The sequence below is a fragment of the Pteropus alecto genome, unplaced genomic scaffold, assembly GCF_000325575.1.
Source record: "Pteropus alecto unplaced genomic scaffold, ASM32557v1 scaffold45, whole genome shotgun sequence".
Lineage (NCBI taxonomy): Eukaryota > Metazoa > Chordata > Mammalia > Chiroptera > Pteropodidae > Pteropus > Pteropus alecto.
Genome location: NW_006442491.1, coordinates 16,788,981 through 16,807,059, shown reverse-complemented (window position 1 = coordinate 16,807,059; position 18,079 = coordinate 16,788,981). Strand labels below are relative to the sequence as shown.

The window sequence follows — 18,079 nt, the reverse complement described above, 5'->3', positions numbered from 1 at the left end:
GCCCGCGCCAGCACCACCCCGACAGCTCGCTGGGCTATACCACTCCTACACCCCTCCGAAGGCCAGGAAAGGTACGGTCCCCGGCCTATGATTGGCTAGAGGCGCGGGGGCGTGGCCTCCAGAGCTTAGTCCCGCGCGCCTGAACCCGCTCGCCGCATTGCGAGTCGGACCAGCAGCGGGCGCCATGGTGAGTAGTGGTTCCGGCAGGAGATAGAGGCGAAGGCCGCGTTTTGGGCCTGGGTCCGGGCCGAAGCCCGGGCTAGTACGGGGGTCTGCTTTAGGAGCGGGACCGGGCGGACGCAGGGACTGCGCTGACGCTGCTGCCCCGGCTCCTCTTTCAGGTGCTGCTGCACGTGCTCTTCGAGCACGCGGTTGGCTACGCGCTCCTGGCGCTAAAGGAAGTGGAGGAGATAAGCCTGCTGCTACCGCAGGTGAGTGAAAGCGGTGGGCTTGCGGGCGGCACGGGCCCCAGCATGCACCGCGCGCTCACACGTGGCCGGCTGAGAGGGTTGGGGGTGCGCTGGGCCTGAAAGCTCCAGAGCAGGGAGTTCTTAACCAGTATTTGTGATTAGAATCGCGTTAGAAGCATTTAGAAGTAAGCCTTCCGCAGTCCACCCCGTACTGATGAAGCAGAACCAAAATTTAGGGCCAGTGATCGGTTCATTCTTAAAGCGTTCTGTTGGTTCTTATTTACGCCCAGGGCTGAGAACCGCTGCTTTACTGCGCCCTAGAGGCAAGAGCAAGGGAAAGAAGTCACTTATCCTTCTCCCCCCTAGGTGGAGGAGTGCGTACTTAACCTAGGCAAGTTCCACAACATCGTTCGTCTCGTGGCCTTTTGCCCCTTTGCCTCGTCCCAGGTTGCCTTGGAAAATGCCAACGCTGTGTCTGAAGGTGAGTTGGCCACCTCCAAGTATTTCAGAAAGTAAGATGAGATTATAATTCCTGCTACTGTATAGTTCCTTCTAGAGAAATTGTGATAGCATTTGCCTTTCCTTGGCTTATTCTAGATCTGATATGTTCTGGATGGTATTTGATGTGTACAGAATGTAATTTAAAATAACTTCACAGAGCTCAAGGTCTAAGGAATATGGTATAGACTAAATGTATTTAAAGCACACAATCAAATATGCAGTCTTACCTTATGGACACTAATGATAAATGAAATCTGGTGGAGATGGGACTAGTTCAGTGCTAAACTCTTATCACATGTTCTCTGCTGTTTTTAATTGACTGGAAAGAGCAACTTTGATACATAAAAGCCAAGGAAAAGGTTTGTTCCCAGAAGGCAAATCAGGAGCTAAATACTTTTATAGTGCTGGTGCTCTAGGATGTTTTAAGGTTTCAATTATGCATTTCACACTTGTATTGGACCCGAGTTCCTCACATGGTTGATGCAGGCTTTGCAGTGATGACTCGAATCTGTCAATCCACTGAGTGCAATTACTGATGTCTCCATGTCTCTGAGCAAAGCCTGAAGGAGAGGGGTCTAGGCATGCCATCCCAGCATGCTCTGCTGGACCAGTCTAAGAATGGTCTGTCACTTAATCAGCAGTTGAGGGGACAGGATCCCTTTTATGATTTAAGCATCCTTCAGTCTGTTAGTGGGGCCTCTGTTTTTTTGCCCTAAGGTGTTGTTCATGAGGACCTCCGCCTGCTCTTGGAGACTCACCTGCCATCCAAAAAGAAGAAAGTACTTTTGGGGGTTGGGGACCCCAAGATTGGTGCTGCTATACAAGAGGAGTTAGGGTACACTTGCCAGACTGGAGGCGTGATAGCTGAGATCCTTCGAGGTGAGACTATTACGTGTTAACATTCATGCCATCTTGACATCTTTGAGGGGGTTTCTGAAAACAAGGTCACTTAAGGTTGCTTCTGGTAAGCCTTCCTGCTTGGCTGGTGCCCATGGGTGCAAGAGCTAGCTCAGAGCCCTTCTCTGCTCATAGTCTTGCCCTCCTCCAGGAGTTCGTCTGCACTTCCACAACCTGGTGAAGGGTCTGACCGATGTGTCTGCTTGTAAAGCCCAGCTGGGGCTGGGACACAGCTATTCTCGTGCCAAAGTTAAGTTTAATGTGAACCGGGTGGACAATATGATTATCCAGTCCATTAGCCTTCTGGACCAGCTGGATAAGGACATCAATACCTTCTCCATGCGTGTCAGGTAAAGTGCAGGGGCGACCCTGGAGAAATGGGGTCTGTGGCCTGTGGTTTAGCTAATATTTTGAATCCTGAGATGAGGACTGGCTCCTGTGGGTAGAACTCTGGGGTGGGTCCGGGCCTCCCAGTGCTTACCACAGGCTGTGTTCTTACAGACTGTACAGAAAGAGGAGGCAGAGTAAACATACCCCATATACACCTCAGCCCAGGCCCTTTGCTTGGTCTGTATTGTGAATGGGGGCACATGGAGTTGAGGTTCGGAATCTGACTTCCTCCAAGCAAAGAGTAGATGTGGGGAGAGCTGAGGCTGTAACTTTCAGACATGGCAGCTGGGCCGGGGATTCATTGTGGCTCTTTGCAGGGAGTGGTACGGGTATCACTTTCCTGAACTGGTGAAGATCATCAATGACAATGCTACGTACTGCCGCCTTGCTCAGTTCATTGGGAACCGGAGAGAGCTGAATGAAGAAAAGTTGGAGAAGCTGGAGGAGCTAACAATGGATGGGGCCAAGGCTAAGGCTATTCTGGATGCCTCGCGGTCCTCCATGGGTCAGTACAGATCCTGGCAGCCAAAATAAGGTATGGGCCTTAGAGTATCTGGCTCCAGCATTCACACTTGGTGTCCTCCAGGTATGGACATATCAGCCATAGACTTGATAAACATCGAGAGTTTCTCCAATCGTGTGGTGTCTTTGTCAGAGTACCGCCAGAGCCTGCACACTTATCTGCGATCCAAGATGAGCCAAGTAGCCCCCAGCCTGTCAGCCCTAATTGGGGAAGCGGTGCGTCAGGGGAAATGGAAAAAATGGGATTAAGGAATGTTACCATGTATATCCATGTTGCTGTATTTCTTGACTCACCATATCTTACTTAGTTGCACTTGAAGCGGGGAGGCAAAGCATATGCAATCGGTAGGCTGGCAATTCCGGCTTCTGTGACTAACTCCTTGAATCCTTTTTCAGGTAGGCGCACGTCTCATTGCTCATGCTGGCAGCCTCACCAACCTGGCCAAGTATCCAGCATCCACAGTGCAGATCCTTGGGGCTGAAAAGGCCCTGTTCAGGTACCAGTGAGGGCACTTGCCCACACTCAGGTACCACTTCTGGTGCCCACTGCTTGTTTGGGGATCACAGTGATGGCTGACCAGGGCTTCCTGACCTATACAGGCCTCTGCTATGGGGGTGATGGCCAGTCCTGGTGTCTGAGTGATTCCCAGGGCCCAGCAAAGGGACCGAGTTTCCAGGTCAGCGACATTGGATGCCTTCCCTCTGTCTCTGGGAGCTGTGGGTTTGCATGAGGCGGGATAGAGACCCAGCCTAGCCGGAGGCTCACTCTGGAGACACGGGAGGGGAGGGGAGGAAAGGAGCTGCCTTGGCTAATAGGGTTGAAATTTCTGATCTTAAACTCTTTGCTGAATATTCTTCTCCCAGAGCCCTGAAGACAAGGGGTAACACCCCAAAATATGGACTCATTTTCCACTCCACCTTCATTGGCCGAGCAGCTGCCAAGAACAAAGGCCGCATCTCCCGATACCTGGCAAACAAATGCAGTATTGCCTCACGAATTGATTGCTTTTCTGGTATGGGTGGGGTGTTGGCATTTGTGAGAAGGGGCTGGGAGGGAGGGGAACCTCAATACCTTAGCTTCTACTATGATGGTAACATTTTTCGTCAACAGCAGTTCACCTAGTGAGTGATGATACTTTGGGTCTGAGTGAAGCTGAGGATAGAGGAAAATACTGGGGATGGGGAGTAGTTTGTCCCTTTAGGAGCTGACAGGCTTTGTTCACCCCTACACATACATACATTCAGAGGTGCCCACAAGTGTATTTGGGGAGAAGCTTCGAGAACAAGTGGAGGAGCGGCTATCCTTCTATGAGACCGGAATTTTTCCACGGAAGAACCTGCAGGTTATGAAGGAAGCCATGGTTCAGGTTAGTTTGGGCTTTGCTGGGTGCTGGGAGAACCATAGCTGGCTATTGGAGGTGATGAACTGTCTTAGCCTGACCTTGTAGAGTGGAGGCACAAAACTGATTTAATGAGCCTGATCCAATAAAGCCAGGAGAGAGGCCTGGAGGGCCAGAGGTCTGACAGCCTTTTTAGCACTTTTCTTTGGCCAGGCAGAGGAGGCGGCTGCTGAGATTACTAGGAAGCTGGAGAAACAGGAGAAGAAACGCTTGAAGAAAGAAAAAAAACGGTTGGCCGCCATTGCTCTTGCATCTCCAGAAAACAGCACTAGTACGCCAGAGGAGTGTGAGGTCAGTAAGCATACTGGTCCTAAATGAAGATCTTGAGTTGTAGAATTTTCAACAGCGGAACAAAGGATGTATGACCTCATAGCCATGGTCTTGAGTCTCGGCTTTTGAACTGGAATGTCTAAAACTGCCTCTTGATTCTATAGGAAGGAGATAGGTGCTGAGAGAACTTGCTCAAGAGCCCAGAGAGCTGGTTGTAGCACACCGGTTCCCTGAGCAAGTATGTTCTGTCCTCGGGTGCCTCCCAGGAGTCCTCAACCGGGGATAGTGTGACTTCCAGCTGTTCTCGGCCGTATGTCTGGAGGTGGTAGCATTTCATAGTGCCCAGTTTGGGAGCAGGGATGGGAACAAGGTCTCCAACATGCTAGGTTAGAATCCTCCCTAGGATTTTGATAGTGCCATTTGTACAGTGTTTCAGGGTTCCCTTTGGAACCTGGCGTGATAGTTCTATTCAGACTAGTATGGTAGATTTTTCTGTAAGTTAATTAATGAAGTCAGTTAAATGTTTTTTCCACCTAAGTTGCAGTCACCTTTGGGGAGTGGATTTCAAGTTATAGCCATATAATTAGAAACTATTCCTTTGGGCATTGGGCAATTTAACAGCATTTCCACCAGTCTGTCTGCCCTACTTAACTGCTAGAACTGTAATGGAGGGGGCGGGGATCATACAGTAAGTGACAGTTTCATGCCCATTTACCCTTTTAGGAGATAAGTGAAAGACCCAAAAAGAAGAAAAAGCAAAAGCTCCAAGAGGCTCCTCAGGAGAATGGAATGGAAGAGCCACCTGTCTCTTTAGCCAAACCCAAGAAAAAGAAAGCTTTTTCCAAGGAGGAGCTGATCAGTAGTGATTTAGAAGAAACAGCTGGCAGTGGAAGTCTTCCCAAGAGGAAGAAATCTTTCCCCAAAGAAGAACCAGTTAGTGACCCTGAAGAGGCAGAAAACAGGAGTGTCCCTAAAAAAAAGAGGAAATTTAAGGAGGAGCTGCTCAGCAGTGGACCTGAAGAAGCTGCTAGCAGCAAGAGCAGTAGCTCCAAGAAAAAGAAAAAGCTGCAGAAGCTATCCCAGGGAGATTAGAATGGACAGTGCCCTGGTGGGACATAACCACCCACAGTGACATTTCCCAACCCATCCCTTATATCCCAATAAAAACATTCACAAGCTGAGGTACATGTTTTATTGGACACTTTCACATGGTTTTGGGTGGGACCTACGAGTGGGACAGGGCATCAATGACAGCCTCAGTGAAGTCTTGGCAGGTGGCATAGCCACCCATGTCAGGAGTTCGAACCTGTGGGGGAGAATTGTCGTCATCCCTGTGGCCTGGGCCCATCCCTAATCCCCCCACCTAAATACACAAGTCCCCTAAGGAAGCCAGCCCCAGGCAACCTAGGCTCTGCCCAGAAGGTGACTATGGTCTACAGATTTATTTAAGAGTTCTTGTCTGGTCCACTGTACTGAAGGGAGGTGTAGTTAGTAGTATGGTCTTCATGCGGTTGGAGGGAATAAAGGGCTCTAGGCCCCATAGGGGTGCAGGTGGCCGATGACAGACTTGATGAAGTCAGTTGTGGTGCTGTAGCCGCCCATGTCTCGTGTCCGCACCTACAGCCACCACGTGCAACAGCCGTGGGGGAAGAAGAGAAGAGAGCCCATGAAGGGGGAATAGGGCAATGGGATGGAAATGGGAGCCCAAGAAGACAAGGCCAGAAGACAATACAGCAGAGATGCAAGGTGGCCAGGTTTGGAAGAGCATGGGCCCATACACTCAGATCTTTTGAGGTCCAGAGCCACCATCAGAGCTATGCTTAGGCCTGCACAGAATGAATGGGAGGCTGAGCAGGAAGTAAAATGGAAATGCAGATCAAAGACAAGATGAAGATGCCTTGGAGGAAATGAGAGAGACCAAGCAGGAGGGAGGAAAGAAACCAGCAGGAAAGTGCAAATGAGGATGGACTTCCAGGTTGGAGGTGACTGACACCTGTGCCTCATCCTGCCTGCTATCTCCTTCAGCTCCACCATCTCTCATTCCTCCCCGAGAGAGCTTAAACCCAGGTACTTTGCAAGTTCATCATTAAGATGGCCCGTAAAAGAGCCAATGGATGGAGGAGGAAAGGGAATAGCAGATGGGAACTACCATGCAAAGGAGATCAAGAGAATGAAACAGCCAAGAGAAGAGAAGCGAAGAGCAGCCCTGACAGGAATGGCGGGGAGCGGAAGAATCAGATATTCTGGGGACCTAGAGAGAAAAGCCTCAATTCAGGTTATCCAGAATAGTACCAAGGCCTTAAACCTTTCTAACTCACCTTGCCAACTTTGATCACCTTCTTCACTGCATCTGCAATCATGTTGGAGTGATATTCTAGACTGTCAATGTGAACAGGAAGAAACAAATTACCCCCTCATCAGGCCCCAATTTCCCCACCTGTACTCCCCTTACAACATCCAGTCTCCTCCAGCCCACCAAAACCTACTTGAGGTGCCGTAGCATGTTGGAAGCTGACAGCAGCATGGCTGTGGGGTTGGCTATATTCCTACCCACTGCCTGGGCAAATGGGTGCCGGGCACCCTGTGGAGAGAAGAGCAGGCCAAAGTCACTGGGAGCAGATGTGATACAGAGGTGAGGGTCAGGGAAAGGTATTAGGGAAGAGAGAAGTCAAGTCAGGGACACAGAAGAGGCATGGGAAGAGAGCAGGAGCAGGCCAGGGTCACTTAGGAGGGGGTGGCACTTGGGAAGCTATCAGGGGACCTGAGGTCAGAAGATGGGCACACAGGGCTGAAAGAGGAGGTAACCTCACTCACCATTTCAAAGACGGCATACTCTGCACTGTAGCTCTCACCAGGGACAACACCAGCTCCCCCAACCAGGCCAGCAGCCAGATTGTCAATAATGTTCCCATAGAGATTGGGCATCACCAGCACATCAAACTGGTAAGGATTCTGTACCAGCTGGGGCGGAAGGGAGGTGGAGAGAGATGTGGACATGGAGAGAGAAGTAAATTCCACTCCCCGCCCTCCCTCAGCACTCAGAGTGCAAACATGGGGAGGGCCTACCTGCATGCAGCAGTTGTCTATGATCATCGTCTCAAATTTGATTTTGGGATATAGTTCAGCAACTTCTTCACAGCACTGCAGGAACAACCCATCCCCAAGTTTCCTGTCCAAGGGCCAAAGGAAACAGATTCAGCCAAAAGAGTGCAGGGGACTACCTTCCTAGGAACCCACCCCAAACAAAGCTATGTCCCTCACATGATGTTGGCCTTGTGGACAGCCGTGACCTTGTCTCGCCCCTTCTTAGTGGCATAGTCAAAGGCAAACTTTGCAATCCGCTGAGATTTGGTTCGAGTGACAATCTTCAAGCACTCAATCACGCCCCTCGCACTCTGGGTAAGAGAGAAACAGCTGAGAAACACTGAAAGAAGGAAAGAAGGGACTATGCCTCTCTCTCACCTTCACTACTGCCCTCCCCAATTTCTAGGGCCTCACCTCATGTTCCAAAGAGCTGTACTCCCCTTCCGTTTGCTCTCGAATGATCACCAAATCTAGATTGTTGTGTCGAGTCATGTACCCAGGAAGCGACTTCACATGGACTACATTGGCAAACAAGTCCAACTTGCGCCTGGGGGGTAGGGTAGAGCCATCAGTACTGTGTCTGGTGCCCCAGTCCCCCTCACCCATGGCCCCCCACCACCTACCTCAGTCGCATATCGTAGGACGCTAGTTCCCCCTTATACTCCATTGGGGTGTGGATCTTTCCTGCATAAACAAAGTTGTGGGGGCAGGAAGATGTCAAGCACAAACCACACCCAAGGGAACCCAGATTAGTGTCCGATTTCCTCAGTGACATAATACAACCCAGACTCCCATCTCCAACTCCCAAACCAGTGACCCTTAAATGCTTCTGGAGGCAAGAGATAAAAAATAATGCTGTTAAAACCAAAAACATTTTGTCTGCTGTTTTACTTTTAGTTATCGTTTTTGTGTTGAAAACTCAAAATGGCCTAAAAGGAGGACAGAAGGTTTTTTCATGTTATCAAAGTGTCTGGGTATAATACATTAAGAAACAAAGCTAGGGTATCAGTGACCTTGCTTGATGTTTCTATGTCTACCTATTTGATTTTTTTTTTTTTCAACCAACTATTGAATATTGACCATGTGTAAGGTACTAAGAACATCAACTAAAAACATAACACACAACTCCTATCCCCAAGGGGCAAATAATGCAGTGGAGAAGATAGATAATATAAAATACATGATAAAAACCATAGAAGAGGTATTAATGACATACATAAAAACACAAAAGAAATTTCCTCTGGTAATATCAGGTAATGTCACTGAACAGCTGGCATTTCAGCCAGACTTTAGGTTTAGTGAGTGCAGTAGGTTGAACAGTGACCTTCAAAATTGTATGCCCATGCCCTAACCCCCAGAACCTGTAAATGTGACCTTATTCAGGAAAATAGTGTTTGGATATCTTGAGAGGAAATCATCCTGGTTTAGGGTAGGCCCAAAATCCAACAACAAATCTTTATACAAGAAAAGGAGAAACAGATACACAGGCACAGAGGGGAGAAATCTGTATGAAGACAGAGGTAGAGATTGGAACAAGCCATCCACAAGCCAAGAAACACCAAGGAACGCCAGGAGCCACCAGAAGCTGGGAGAGCCAAGGAAGGTTCCTCCCCTAAGCCTTCAGAGGGAGCCCTGCCAACACTTTAGATTCAGAATTCTGGCCTCCAGAACTATGAACGAATAAATTTCTATAATTTTAAGCCACCAGATGTGTGGTAATTGGTTACAGCAGCCGTAGGAACCTAACACAGTGAGTGAGAAGGATTCTGACAGGTAGCATCGAAACATTCTGGGCAAAAAGAATAGCGTAAGTCCATATAGTACATGTATTTGGAAACTAATCCAGCCTAGTGTGACCAAAGCACAGAACACGTGTTGTGGAAACAAAGGCAGAAAAGCTGGGGGTCACTGTATAAAGAACTTATTTTCCTATGCTAAAGCTGAGCCTGGCAAAGCCATACTGATTTTTCCAAGAGAAGAGATGTAGAAAATGGACTGCAGGGACAGAACAGGAAGCCAAAAAATTTAATGAGGAGATTCAAGAAGGGAAACAGAGGCAAGACAGAAAAGAGGTGTCTAGAAGTGGCATAGTAGAATGATGACTCATGGTGTAGCCCCAAGACAGATTCTGAACCCCCGGAACATTCCTGCATAGACAACTCATAAGATCTCTCAACCAGTGTTCCCAAACGAAAGGAACGAATGGCCAGGAATCTGGTGGGAGCCCAGGGGAGTTAGTGTATTAGTATATGCGAAGAAAAACTTAATGAACATTCATTCATTTTATTTTAAATGACACATGGGCAGGGTAGCAAGGGGGCACACATACCAATAATGGCCACCTTGTTTTCCTTCATGGAACTCAGCACTTGCTCTAACTTCTCCTCAGAAGCCATATTCTGCACCTCACTCAGGTAATGCTCCTGGAACTCCACCGGGACACAAGCAGCCTGAGAGGCAGGTCCCCAAAATTACAGGGTCAGCAGAGAGTAAGTCCTCTCCAACCCACCCCAACGTCGGTTCTGGCTGATTTAACCCAGGCCACTTGCCTTGAACACCTCCTTGACAGCGTGCATCAGCTCGGGGCCCACGCCGTCTCCTGGCAACATGGTCACGGGAAAGGCGCCCTCCACTCTCACGTCCTCGGCCTGCGACTGGGGCCATCAGAGCTAGGGCTGAGGTAGGAGCAGGGGTCCTAGAAGGAGGGGTGAAGCGGGTAGGAGGAATGTGGAGTGGGTGAGACCCGAGTGGATCTTGCGCTTACCTGGTTCCGCAAGGCGGCGTGCGCCACCGCCGAGGTACATAGGCTCCTCCATGCCCAAGGATTAGGGGCGGCGACCACCGCCTGCGACAGAGACACACACAAGCCTGTGAGGTCGGGTCTGGAACTCCCAGACCCAGAATACTACACTGAGCCCAGTACAAACCCACCGCTCCCCTGCCCGCCTCCAGCCTGGGCCTCACTCGGGTCAACCAGCGGGCACAGCTCAGAGCCGCCATGTTCTCCGCAGGAAGTCGCGAGGGAAGTGACGCCAGAAACTTGCGCAGGCCGGCACCCTGACTTCCGGTCCGTCCTGAGACGCTGGACCCTTCGCTCTTTTATTTCAACACGGGCGTCTGCTGCTCTCTCTCTTTCTCTTTCATCCTCTTCTATTCACCCCCTCCCCTGGAGGCTACGGGACACACAACTTTGTCTGTTGCTTTATTTTCAGTCACTATATTTAATTTATGTTGAAATTTCAAAATAACATTAAAGAATATGGGATTTCATGTGTATCAAACGAAGACTTTGGTTTAATAAGTCGAGACACAATACGGGGTCATCTGTCTTAATGTTTTTGTGTCCACCTGTTTTTCTATTAACTAGTACTCGCTGAATATTCATATGGCAGGCACTAAAGACGTTAATGAACACAGTCCATGAGAGAAGGTGTGTGTCCGGTTTCTCCTTCAATCTCCCAGCCTTCCCAGTTACACTGTATTAATCAAGTTTCCTCGTTTTTTCCTGTGTGGTCGTATTCCTTGCTCAGTTGTTTCTCTAAGAGTGTGTTCCAGGCCTGAGCTCTCCTATCAGGACCATAAATAGAGGCAGAACTTAATTCCAGCATGTAAGTGTGACTAAAGGGGAATCTCAGACTAATTTCTGAAATTCTAGTCACATACTGTTTACAAGTGACATGCCAGAAAACAAAACGACAGGATAATTTGCCTATGCCAGTATTCTGGCAGTGTCGTTTTGGATCACCTTTCCGATTGGACTAGGGGCACTTGCTTAAAATGCAGACATATGAGTCCCACACAAGGCTTGCTGAATCCAAATCTCAGGATTGGGACCCCAGAAAATACATATTTAACGGGCCCCCCAGATGATAACACATTGAATTTTAAGAGCCACTAGCTAGGTTCTTTGTGGTTTGTATTCCTCATCCAACCAAAAAGGTGCAGGGCATTCTCCCAGCCCAAGGGAGGAAACAGTGGTTCTAGGGGACCAAGCATAGGCTTTGTGCCTCTCTCTGCATTCCTTTAGGCAGAGCATTCTCTACAGTAGTGGAATGAAGAGTTTTATAGATTTAAAGATTCGATAATAAATTTGTAAGAGTCTTGCTGTGTAAATATAAGGCTGTTATAAGTGTTATAGTTCATATAATTTGTTAATGTATAATATTAATATAACATACTCCTCCACCTCCACTCATATAGCCCAAGAAACAATTCAAAACCAGAGAGCATCACCATCTTGTTTCCACAGACTCCTTGTTCTCAATTTCCACACTGCTATTGCCATCCACTACCATTTTTTTCCTCCAAATATCGCTCTTTCTGATGAAGAGAAAGTGGGAAGTTCATTCTTTTTAAAAACTGTATTTTCTGTTACTTTAGGAACTCTAGAGTGAGAATGAAGAGAGATGTGCCATATTGATCCAATCTCTGGTCGTAATCTAATTTTTATCTCAGAAAATATTAATTTTCTTAAGAGTAACTACAACACTATTTCTATCCCTAATTTCTGCACAGGCCCGAGCCCAGGTGACACTCAAACAATATCTACTAACTGACATGACACTGTGTGGCTGTCGGCAGGGCGAAAGGGACTGATGAAGGGTACCAACTGACTCAAGCCAAGGAGATGAGACCATCGTTGTCTGAATTTGTTCATTGTATTCTTCCTGTGAGCCTGGTGAGCTCTCCTGGCCCCGAGTCCCCTTGAAGGCATCTCTCACTGATACAGCCTGAGAATGGGGAAGTTCAGTCAGGACTATTGAAAAGTTCCTTAATCAGTCCCTTGGGCAAGGGAGAGAGATTAAACCATCTTGTTCCTTCTAAGTGTTGTGAAGCAAATATGAATGTTCGATGTGAGGCTGGGTGGACTGAATGTCAGTTTCCTGGGCCTACAAGTCCTCTAGTACAGGGGCCCTAACTTGGGGTCCACAGAGCCTCTAGGTATCCATGAATACAAATTAGTACCATGAACTTGGACGGAGAAAAATCCAAAAGTCACATTTTTATTCTCACTAACCTCTAACTGAATTTTAGCCTTTCCTTTCATTATGAATATAGAAAGAAATTACAGTGCTACCTGTAGAACCCTTGATTTTGTCCCTAATAGACATCATATTTCATACCACATTTCAGTTGAGGCAGATATCCTGAAATATCATTTACTCTCATCCCTACTTTGATATTATTTGACCCAGTGCTAGATTCTGTTATTTAAGGCATTAATAAAGTAGCACACATAGTATTATATTACAAGGTTGTTTTATTAGTATTATATACCAATATAATGAGTTTCCTTTGTAATCCTATTTGTTTTATGCGCTTAAAAGCTTTTCTTAAGAAGAAGACAGGGGTGGCTCCATAGTGTAGTGGTTAGCACGTCTGCTTTGCACGCAGAAGGTCCTGCGTTCACGCCCCAGGTGGGGCCATGGATCATACCCTGGGTGTGCCAGGCCCCAAACCCAGGCGCCCGCCTCGAGCATGTGGGAGGGGACGCTCCGTCTTCAGAGATCCAGTTCTTAAGGGGAAACGGCAGGAGTGGAAGTAGTGGGGGTGGGAATTAAAGAGGGGGAAAAAAAAAAGAAGAGGACAAGGGAAGGAGCTCAGCAAGATGTGGCCTCAGCTTGAAATGGGAGCTCTGGAGCATGAATAATGTCTCAGGGTTGTCGTAATTTGAGGGGCAGGTCGGGGGGCGGGGCAAGTCTTAATAACCTTGCTTCGGCCTTCCTGGTCTAATCGTCCAGGCATCTCTGGCTCTTGGAGGCTCCCTTTGTCTATAGACAACCCCCCAGAGAAGTGGGTAGCTGTGAGCAGTTCACAACCAACACCTGAAGAACTTGAAGGAATGGATGCACCGGTTGGCAAAGAGCATCTGGACGAGACAGCTACTATTCTGTGGAGGTGAGCATGAATATGGATGGTGTACTGAAACTTAGGAGAGCAGGCATGTTTGAGGAAATGAGGTACAGTGAGGAGTAGTGAGTAAGATTGGTTCAAGTTCTCGGGCTGAGAGAAATGGAGGGGGATTTGTAAGCAATACTAAGGACCCTTTTGGGATGATGACCATGAATTAATCATGATAAAATTGTGTGTGTTTTCATGAAGAAAGCCAATACTTGGATTCGTCCAAAAGTAGTATTTTGCCAGAGAGAGGTACAAGGGAGTTGAGGGTATTGGCAAAATGGAATCGGGGGTAAGCGAAGGCAGTCAGAAGAGATCTGATGGGTAGGCAGGTGAGAAAAGTATCAAAGGTCCCAAAGTATTGAAAAAGTAGTGCTCATGGGATCTGTTTAGCAAGAAAAATGGACGGAGAGGAGGGTGTCTCCACAACAATTGTGGAAGTGGAGCAGATGCCATTAACAATGAAATCTCAGATGGTACTATGGGAGTGGGTGCTGAAGAGACCTCAGGGAGCCCTCACAGAGGAGAACTCAGACCCATAATATTGGTTGGGTCATCTATGTCAACATGGGAGTCCCCCAGGATAGTGTCATCAGCTGAGGCAGGGGAAAGGCTAGGATCCAGGTGCCAGAGTCTTCCCTTGGTGAGCAGGAGAGACCAGGAGGGCAGAGATGTCAGAGATTGAGAAACGTGATATCAGTGACTGGGAAGAGCCCCCCAAAAGTAGAACTTCCTTTTTCTGTTATTTTTTTTTTTTACAGGGTGGGGCAAGCATTGTTAGCCAGGTTAATGGAAACTCAGATTTGGCATCCATCTGCTCTGTTAGTTTTAATGTAAAATTTTGCTTCAGTATTTTTAATTAGACAGTAAGTAAATGATTACATTCCTCTTTTAAAAATATTATAAATTATAAATAAGGCCAAAGTGTCTTACCACCCCAACCACAGCCCCCATTCTTTAGAGGCAGTTAGTCATCTCCTTCAAAACCTATTTGCTATGCATGTACACCCCCTACACACAGAGAATATACAGTATTGTTTTTGGTGTGTGGGTATGTGCTTCAGAATAAATGGTTTCATACTTTATGCACTTACTGTTCTGTAATTTACTTTTTTTCACTCAACATTGTCTTAGAAATCTAAGATACCATGTTATAGAGAATGAGCAGACTCATTGTTTTATTTTGCTGCATAGTATTCTATAATGTGAATTTGCTTAATTTACTGAGCCTTTCTCAAGTCGATAGATACATAGGTGGTTTTAGTTTGGGTCATTACCAGCAATATTGCTGTGTACATCCCTGTATGATTTCCTTTGTACACATGATACATGTTACAAAGTGTCCCCCAAAGCGTGTCCATGTGTATGTTTCAGTTATGAATGTGCTCTGCTGCAATAAACAGAAAAATCATTAAACAAATAAGGGGTGTTGGGTTTTTTCCTCTTGCTTCTGAAGGCAAGGAGTTACTGGGATTGGTTTAACTGCTAAGAAATGCCCCCTGAGATTCTGTCTAACTTCCTACTCTGCTAGCCTTATCATATTGTCTAAGATCCTCGTCCTTGGTGCCACATAGACACCATATGGCTGCTGCAGCTCTAGATATCACTTCTGCATTCAGAGCTGAAAGAGGGAGAAAGAACAGTTCCAGCCATACCTGCTCCTTCTTATCAGATATGTAAAAGCTTTCCCAGAAACACTCTTAGTAGATTTCCACTTAGGTATCACAGGCCAGAAGTAGATCCATGACCACTTCTACTGCAAGGGAAACAGGAAAAGAGGGGAAGAGGTTTGTCCTACTTGGCTTAAACTAATTTCTAACACCCTGGCTGCACATTAAACTCACCTGAGGAGATCTTTTTAAATACCTGTGTATGGACTCCACAACCAGAGGTTTTGATGTAATTAGTCTGGGCTGGGGCTCAGACACTAGTATTCTTTAAAAGCTTCCTGACTCTTTAAGTAGACCAGATTTGAGAACCAGTGGTTTACACCAATTATGATCCTTCACTTGGGGCTGGGCAGGTGTATTGGTTAGGATTAGTGAGTGACAACGCACGACATAACCACAGCCCAAACAAGAGAGAAGTTTATTTCTCGCTCACATAGAAGTTCAGTGATAGTTGGTTCAGGGCTGGACTGGCCCTCCATGGTGTCAGAGACTCAGACTCCATTATCTTGTTGGTCCATTCCCAAGTTCATTCAAGATCCATGACAGTTATTCCAGCTCTAGCCATCATGTATGTATTCCCACCAGCAAGAAGGACAGGGGAAAAGAACAGAGGTTCCCAGCCCTTAATGACACTTTCTGGAAGTCACTCTCACCATTTCTGCTTACACCCCAGATGATACAGAAACATGTCAGCCTTTTTCTTCAAAGCTTAGCTGTCTTTTCAGAAGGCCTCCTCTCCCTCAAGATGATAAGCATATTCTCCAATATTTTTTTCTAATGCTGTTATGCTTTTGTGTTTATATGGTTTAGGCCATGAATTTATCTGAAATGTAGTTTCGTAAAAGGTGAAAGATATATATCTAATTTTATTTTTTCAAGAGGTTGACTAATAGCCCCAGTATCATTTATTGTCTTTTTCTCTAGATAAGAAAGTCTACCTTTAGCAAATACTAAATTCCCACATATATATTGTCAAACCATGTGAAACTGCTAATGTATATCACCACAATTAGCGTTTTATTTTTGCAAGATATCAGTCACTACTAAATGTTTATATATTTGTTTATTGTCTGTGTGTCTCAATAAAATGTAAGTTCGATGAAGTCTGGGGTTTTGTCATTTTTGTCAACCACTGGCTCATATGTTTCTGCTAATCAAATGAAGGAGATTTATCTTTGAGTCTTTTAATATATATTGATAAAACTTTTAATGTCGATTCATCTTTATATGTTATAAAAGCTGGCTTGATTGTGATACATTATTTTTTAAGTATACTGCTCTGTTTGATCAGCTAACATCTAGTTAAGTCGTTTGCATCTGTGATCTTAAAAAAGCTTGGATTTTTCTTTTCTTTGTTTCTGCTGCCATCATCCAGTCTGGGCATCAGGACTGAGACACCGGGCTTTAAAACAGAGACAGGCATAGTCTGGAAATGGACATGGGTAGGAACTACTGGGAGAGGCAATCGGCCTGAGTGTCCCTGCACACTCTTACTGGGTATGCCAAGAATGCAAGGTCCTAACTGCTCTTTGCCCATGCCATTGCTCAGACTTATATTTGTGTTGAGCAACCTTGAGGAATGAGGTAATATCTCCTTCTGAGACAAAGAGCAAGTTTTCTTATTTCCTACTATAAAAGAGGTGTTTTCCCAAATTCCATGTTCCTTAGATGCACTACAAACCAACTGCATATACAGCATCTCCTGGGCCCTCTACGTTACCTCTGTGGGGCTTGGAAGAAAGGCCACCAGTGTAAACATTATGCTATGCTGCTTACTGTTTCATGAGTAATAACATTCTTTGACTCTGAGCCAGGAGTCTCATCTTGACCAGCATCCATGAAATAGTAAGAGGCTAATTATTCATTTATCAGCAAGGTAAATTCAAATGCCAGACACTGACAGTTTTGGCAATGAAGATGGGATGCTGACAGAGACAAGGCTTTCTGGAAGAAAGACAAGGACCCCGTGGACCAGACTGGGTGATATAAAAAGACTCCTGGAATATGTTAGTGAATCCTCTCACCCAAATAGTGGATGGCAGGGCAAGAGTGGCTAGAGCGAGGGTCTCACACTGTCCTACCTATTAATGAGGCCAAGCGGTAAGAGGTAGGATGAAAACAAGGCACCTGAACGGTGCTTTGTTCCTGCTCACTCCTCCATGCTGAGGGTAGAAGGGATGCTGTGACAATGAAGCAGCAAGCCCCACCCAAAAGGTATTATGGATGGAGCTCCTGAATCAAAGCCTCCTGAAAGCTGGAATAAATGGCAGCGGACAGAATGTTTAAATTGGAGCTTTAGGTGAACCAAAAACACTACCAGTTTGTTTGGTTGTGCCCCATAGGTGGCCATTTAAATTCAGAGTAAATCAAAGCCTTGCTTACTGTCACAGATCTGCTCTCTCCCTCTGAGCTCTCCATCTCTCTGTACTCCCTGTCCCTCTCTCCCATTGCTACTCCCCGCTCAGCTGCTTTGATGAAAAAGCAGAGTATGCTGGGAACTTCGTGGAGGCAAGAGCCTCAAACGTTTATAGCTCTGTAGAACCCAAACACCCATGTCACCATCCTACCTAGTCTTGTGGATGCACTCAGGCAGGAGTGGCTGAAGGCACCAAGGAATGCAGTAGCCATGGGCTCAAGTGCTGTCTGGACTGACATTGGAGGCACACAGGGGAGAAGGCAGTGGCATGCCAACCCTAAAGCCAGAGGCCAAGAGAAGATGAAAGCCTCCCAGCTGTCCACTCCTCCCCACCCACCCACCAACCATCAGTTGAAATTGGTTGTCCCAATGGACTACCTCCCCTATCACTCAGCAGTACCTGCTCTCCCCTTTGGAGTGACATGGTCTCCTGTGGCTGTTGCCATAGCTCCTGGTCTATATACACAAAACTCCTTGGTGTGTTTTCCTATAAAGTAAAAAAAAAATCACCCAATTTCAACTGATGGGCTTTGAGCAAAGTTTGCAGTGGGAAAGGAAAATTAAAGTGGTCCTGTAGGTAGGTCCTTTGGGTTAATTCAATGTACTGTATTGTCATTGGGG

The 18,079-nt window shown here is 46.7% G+C and overlaps 2 protein-coding genes and 5 non-coding genes across 9 annotated transcripts; 6 read left to right on the top strand and 1 right to left on the bottom strand.

The window, feature by feature from the left end:
• The first annotated feature begins 58 nt into the window (after window positions 1-58).
• On the top strand, window positions 59-5,571 carry NOP56 (NOP56 ribonucleoprotein). The gene is made up of 12 exons (XM_006921667.2): window positions 59-187; window positions 342-431; window positions 777-891; window positions 1,629-1,790; window positions 1,960-2,158; window positions 2,516-2,703; window positions 2,785-2,936; window positions 3,117-3,217; window positions 3,585-3,733; window positions 3,966-4,087; window positions 4,274-4,411; window positions 5,114-5,571. Exons 1-12 carry the CDS (start codon window positions 185-187, stop codon window positions 5,480-5,482), a joined length of 1,788 nt encoding a protein of 595 aa, XP_006921729.1. The 5' UTR covers window positions 59-184; the 3' UTR covers window positions 5,483-5,571.
• On the top strand, window positions 1,401-1,468 carry LOC112471375. The gene has a single exon (XR_003043275.1). It is a non-coding gene; the product is annotated as a small nucleolar RNA SNORD110 (small nucleolar RNA).
• On the top strand, window positions 2,273-2,402 carry LOC112471368. The gene has a single exon (XR_003043269.1). It is a non-coding gene; the product is annotated as a small nucleolar RNA SNORA51 (small nucleolar RNA).
• On the top strand, window positions 3,280-3,365 carry LOC112471374. Its single transcript, XR_003043274.1, has one exon. It is a non-coding gene; the product is annotated as a small nucleolar RNA SNORD86 (small nucleolar RNA).
• Window positions 3,801-3,871, top strand: LOC112471366. Its single transcript, XR_003043267.1, has one exon. It is a non-coding gene; the product is annotated as a small nucleolar RNA SNORD56 (small nucleolar RNA).
• LOC112471365 lies at window positions 4,134-4,204 on the top strand. Its single transcript, XR_003043266.1, has one exon. It is a non-coding gene; the product is annotated as a small nucleolar RNA SNORD57 (small nucleolar RNA).
• Window positions 5,569-10,570, bottom strand: IDH3B (isocitrate dehydrogenase 3 (NAD(+)) beta). Of its 3 annotated transcripts, XR_003043122.1 has the most exons (13): window positions 10,439-10,570; window positions 10,239-10,319; window positions 10,024-10,128; window positions 9,804-9,924; window positions 8,098-8,158; window positions 7,889-8,021; window positions 7,652-7,785; window positions 7,457-7,559; window positions 7,205-7,351; window positions 6,877-6,971; window positions 6,709-6,769; window positions 5,864-6,007; window positions 5,569-5,696 (listed from the first exon to the last, which is right to left on the bottom strand). XR_003043122.1 is itself a non-coding variant. In XM_006921665.3 (12 exons), exons 1-12 carry the CDS (start codon window positions 10,472-10,474, stop codon window positions 5,921-5,923), a joined length of 1,164 nt encoding a protein of 387 aa, XP_006921727.1. In that variant the 5' UTR covers window positions 10,475-10,570; the 3' UTR covers window positions 5,569-5,920. The 3 variants fall into 3 exon arrangements, 2 of the variants coding, with proteins under 2 accessions (XP_006921727.1, XP_006921728.1); XM_006921665.3 differs by having other exon boundaries at window positions 5,569-6,007; XM_006921666.3 differs by lacking the exon at window positions 5,864-6,007.
• Between the last annotated feature and the right edge of the window lie 7,509 nt (window positions 10,571-18,079).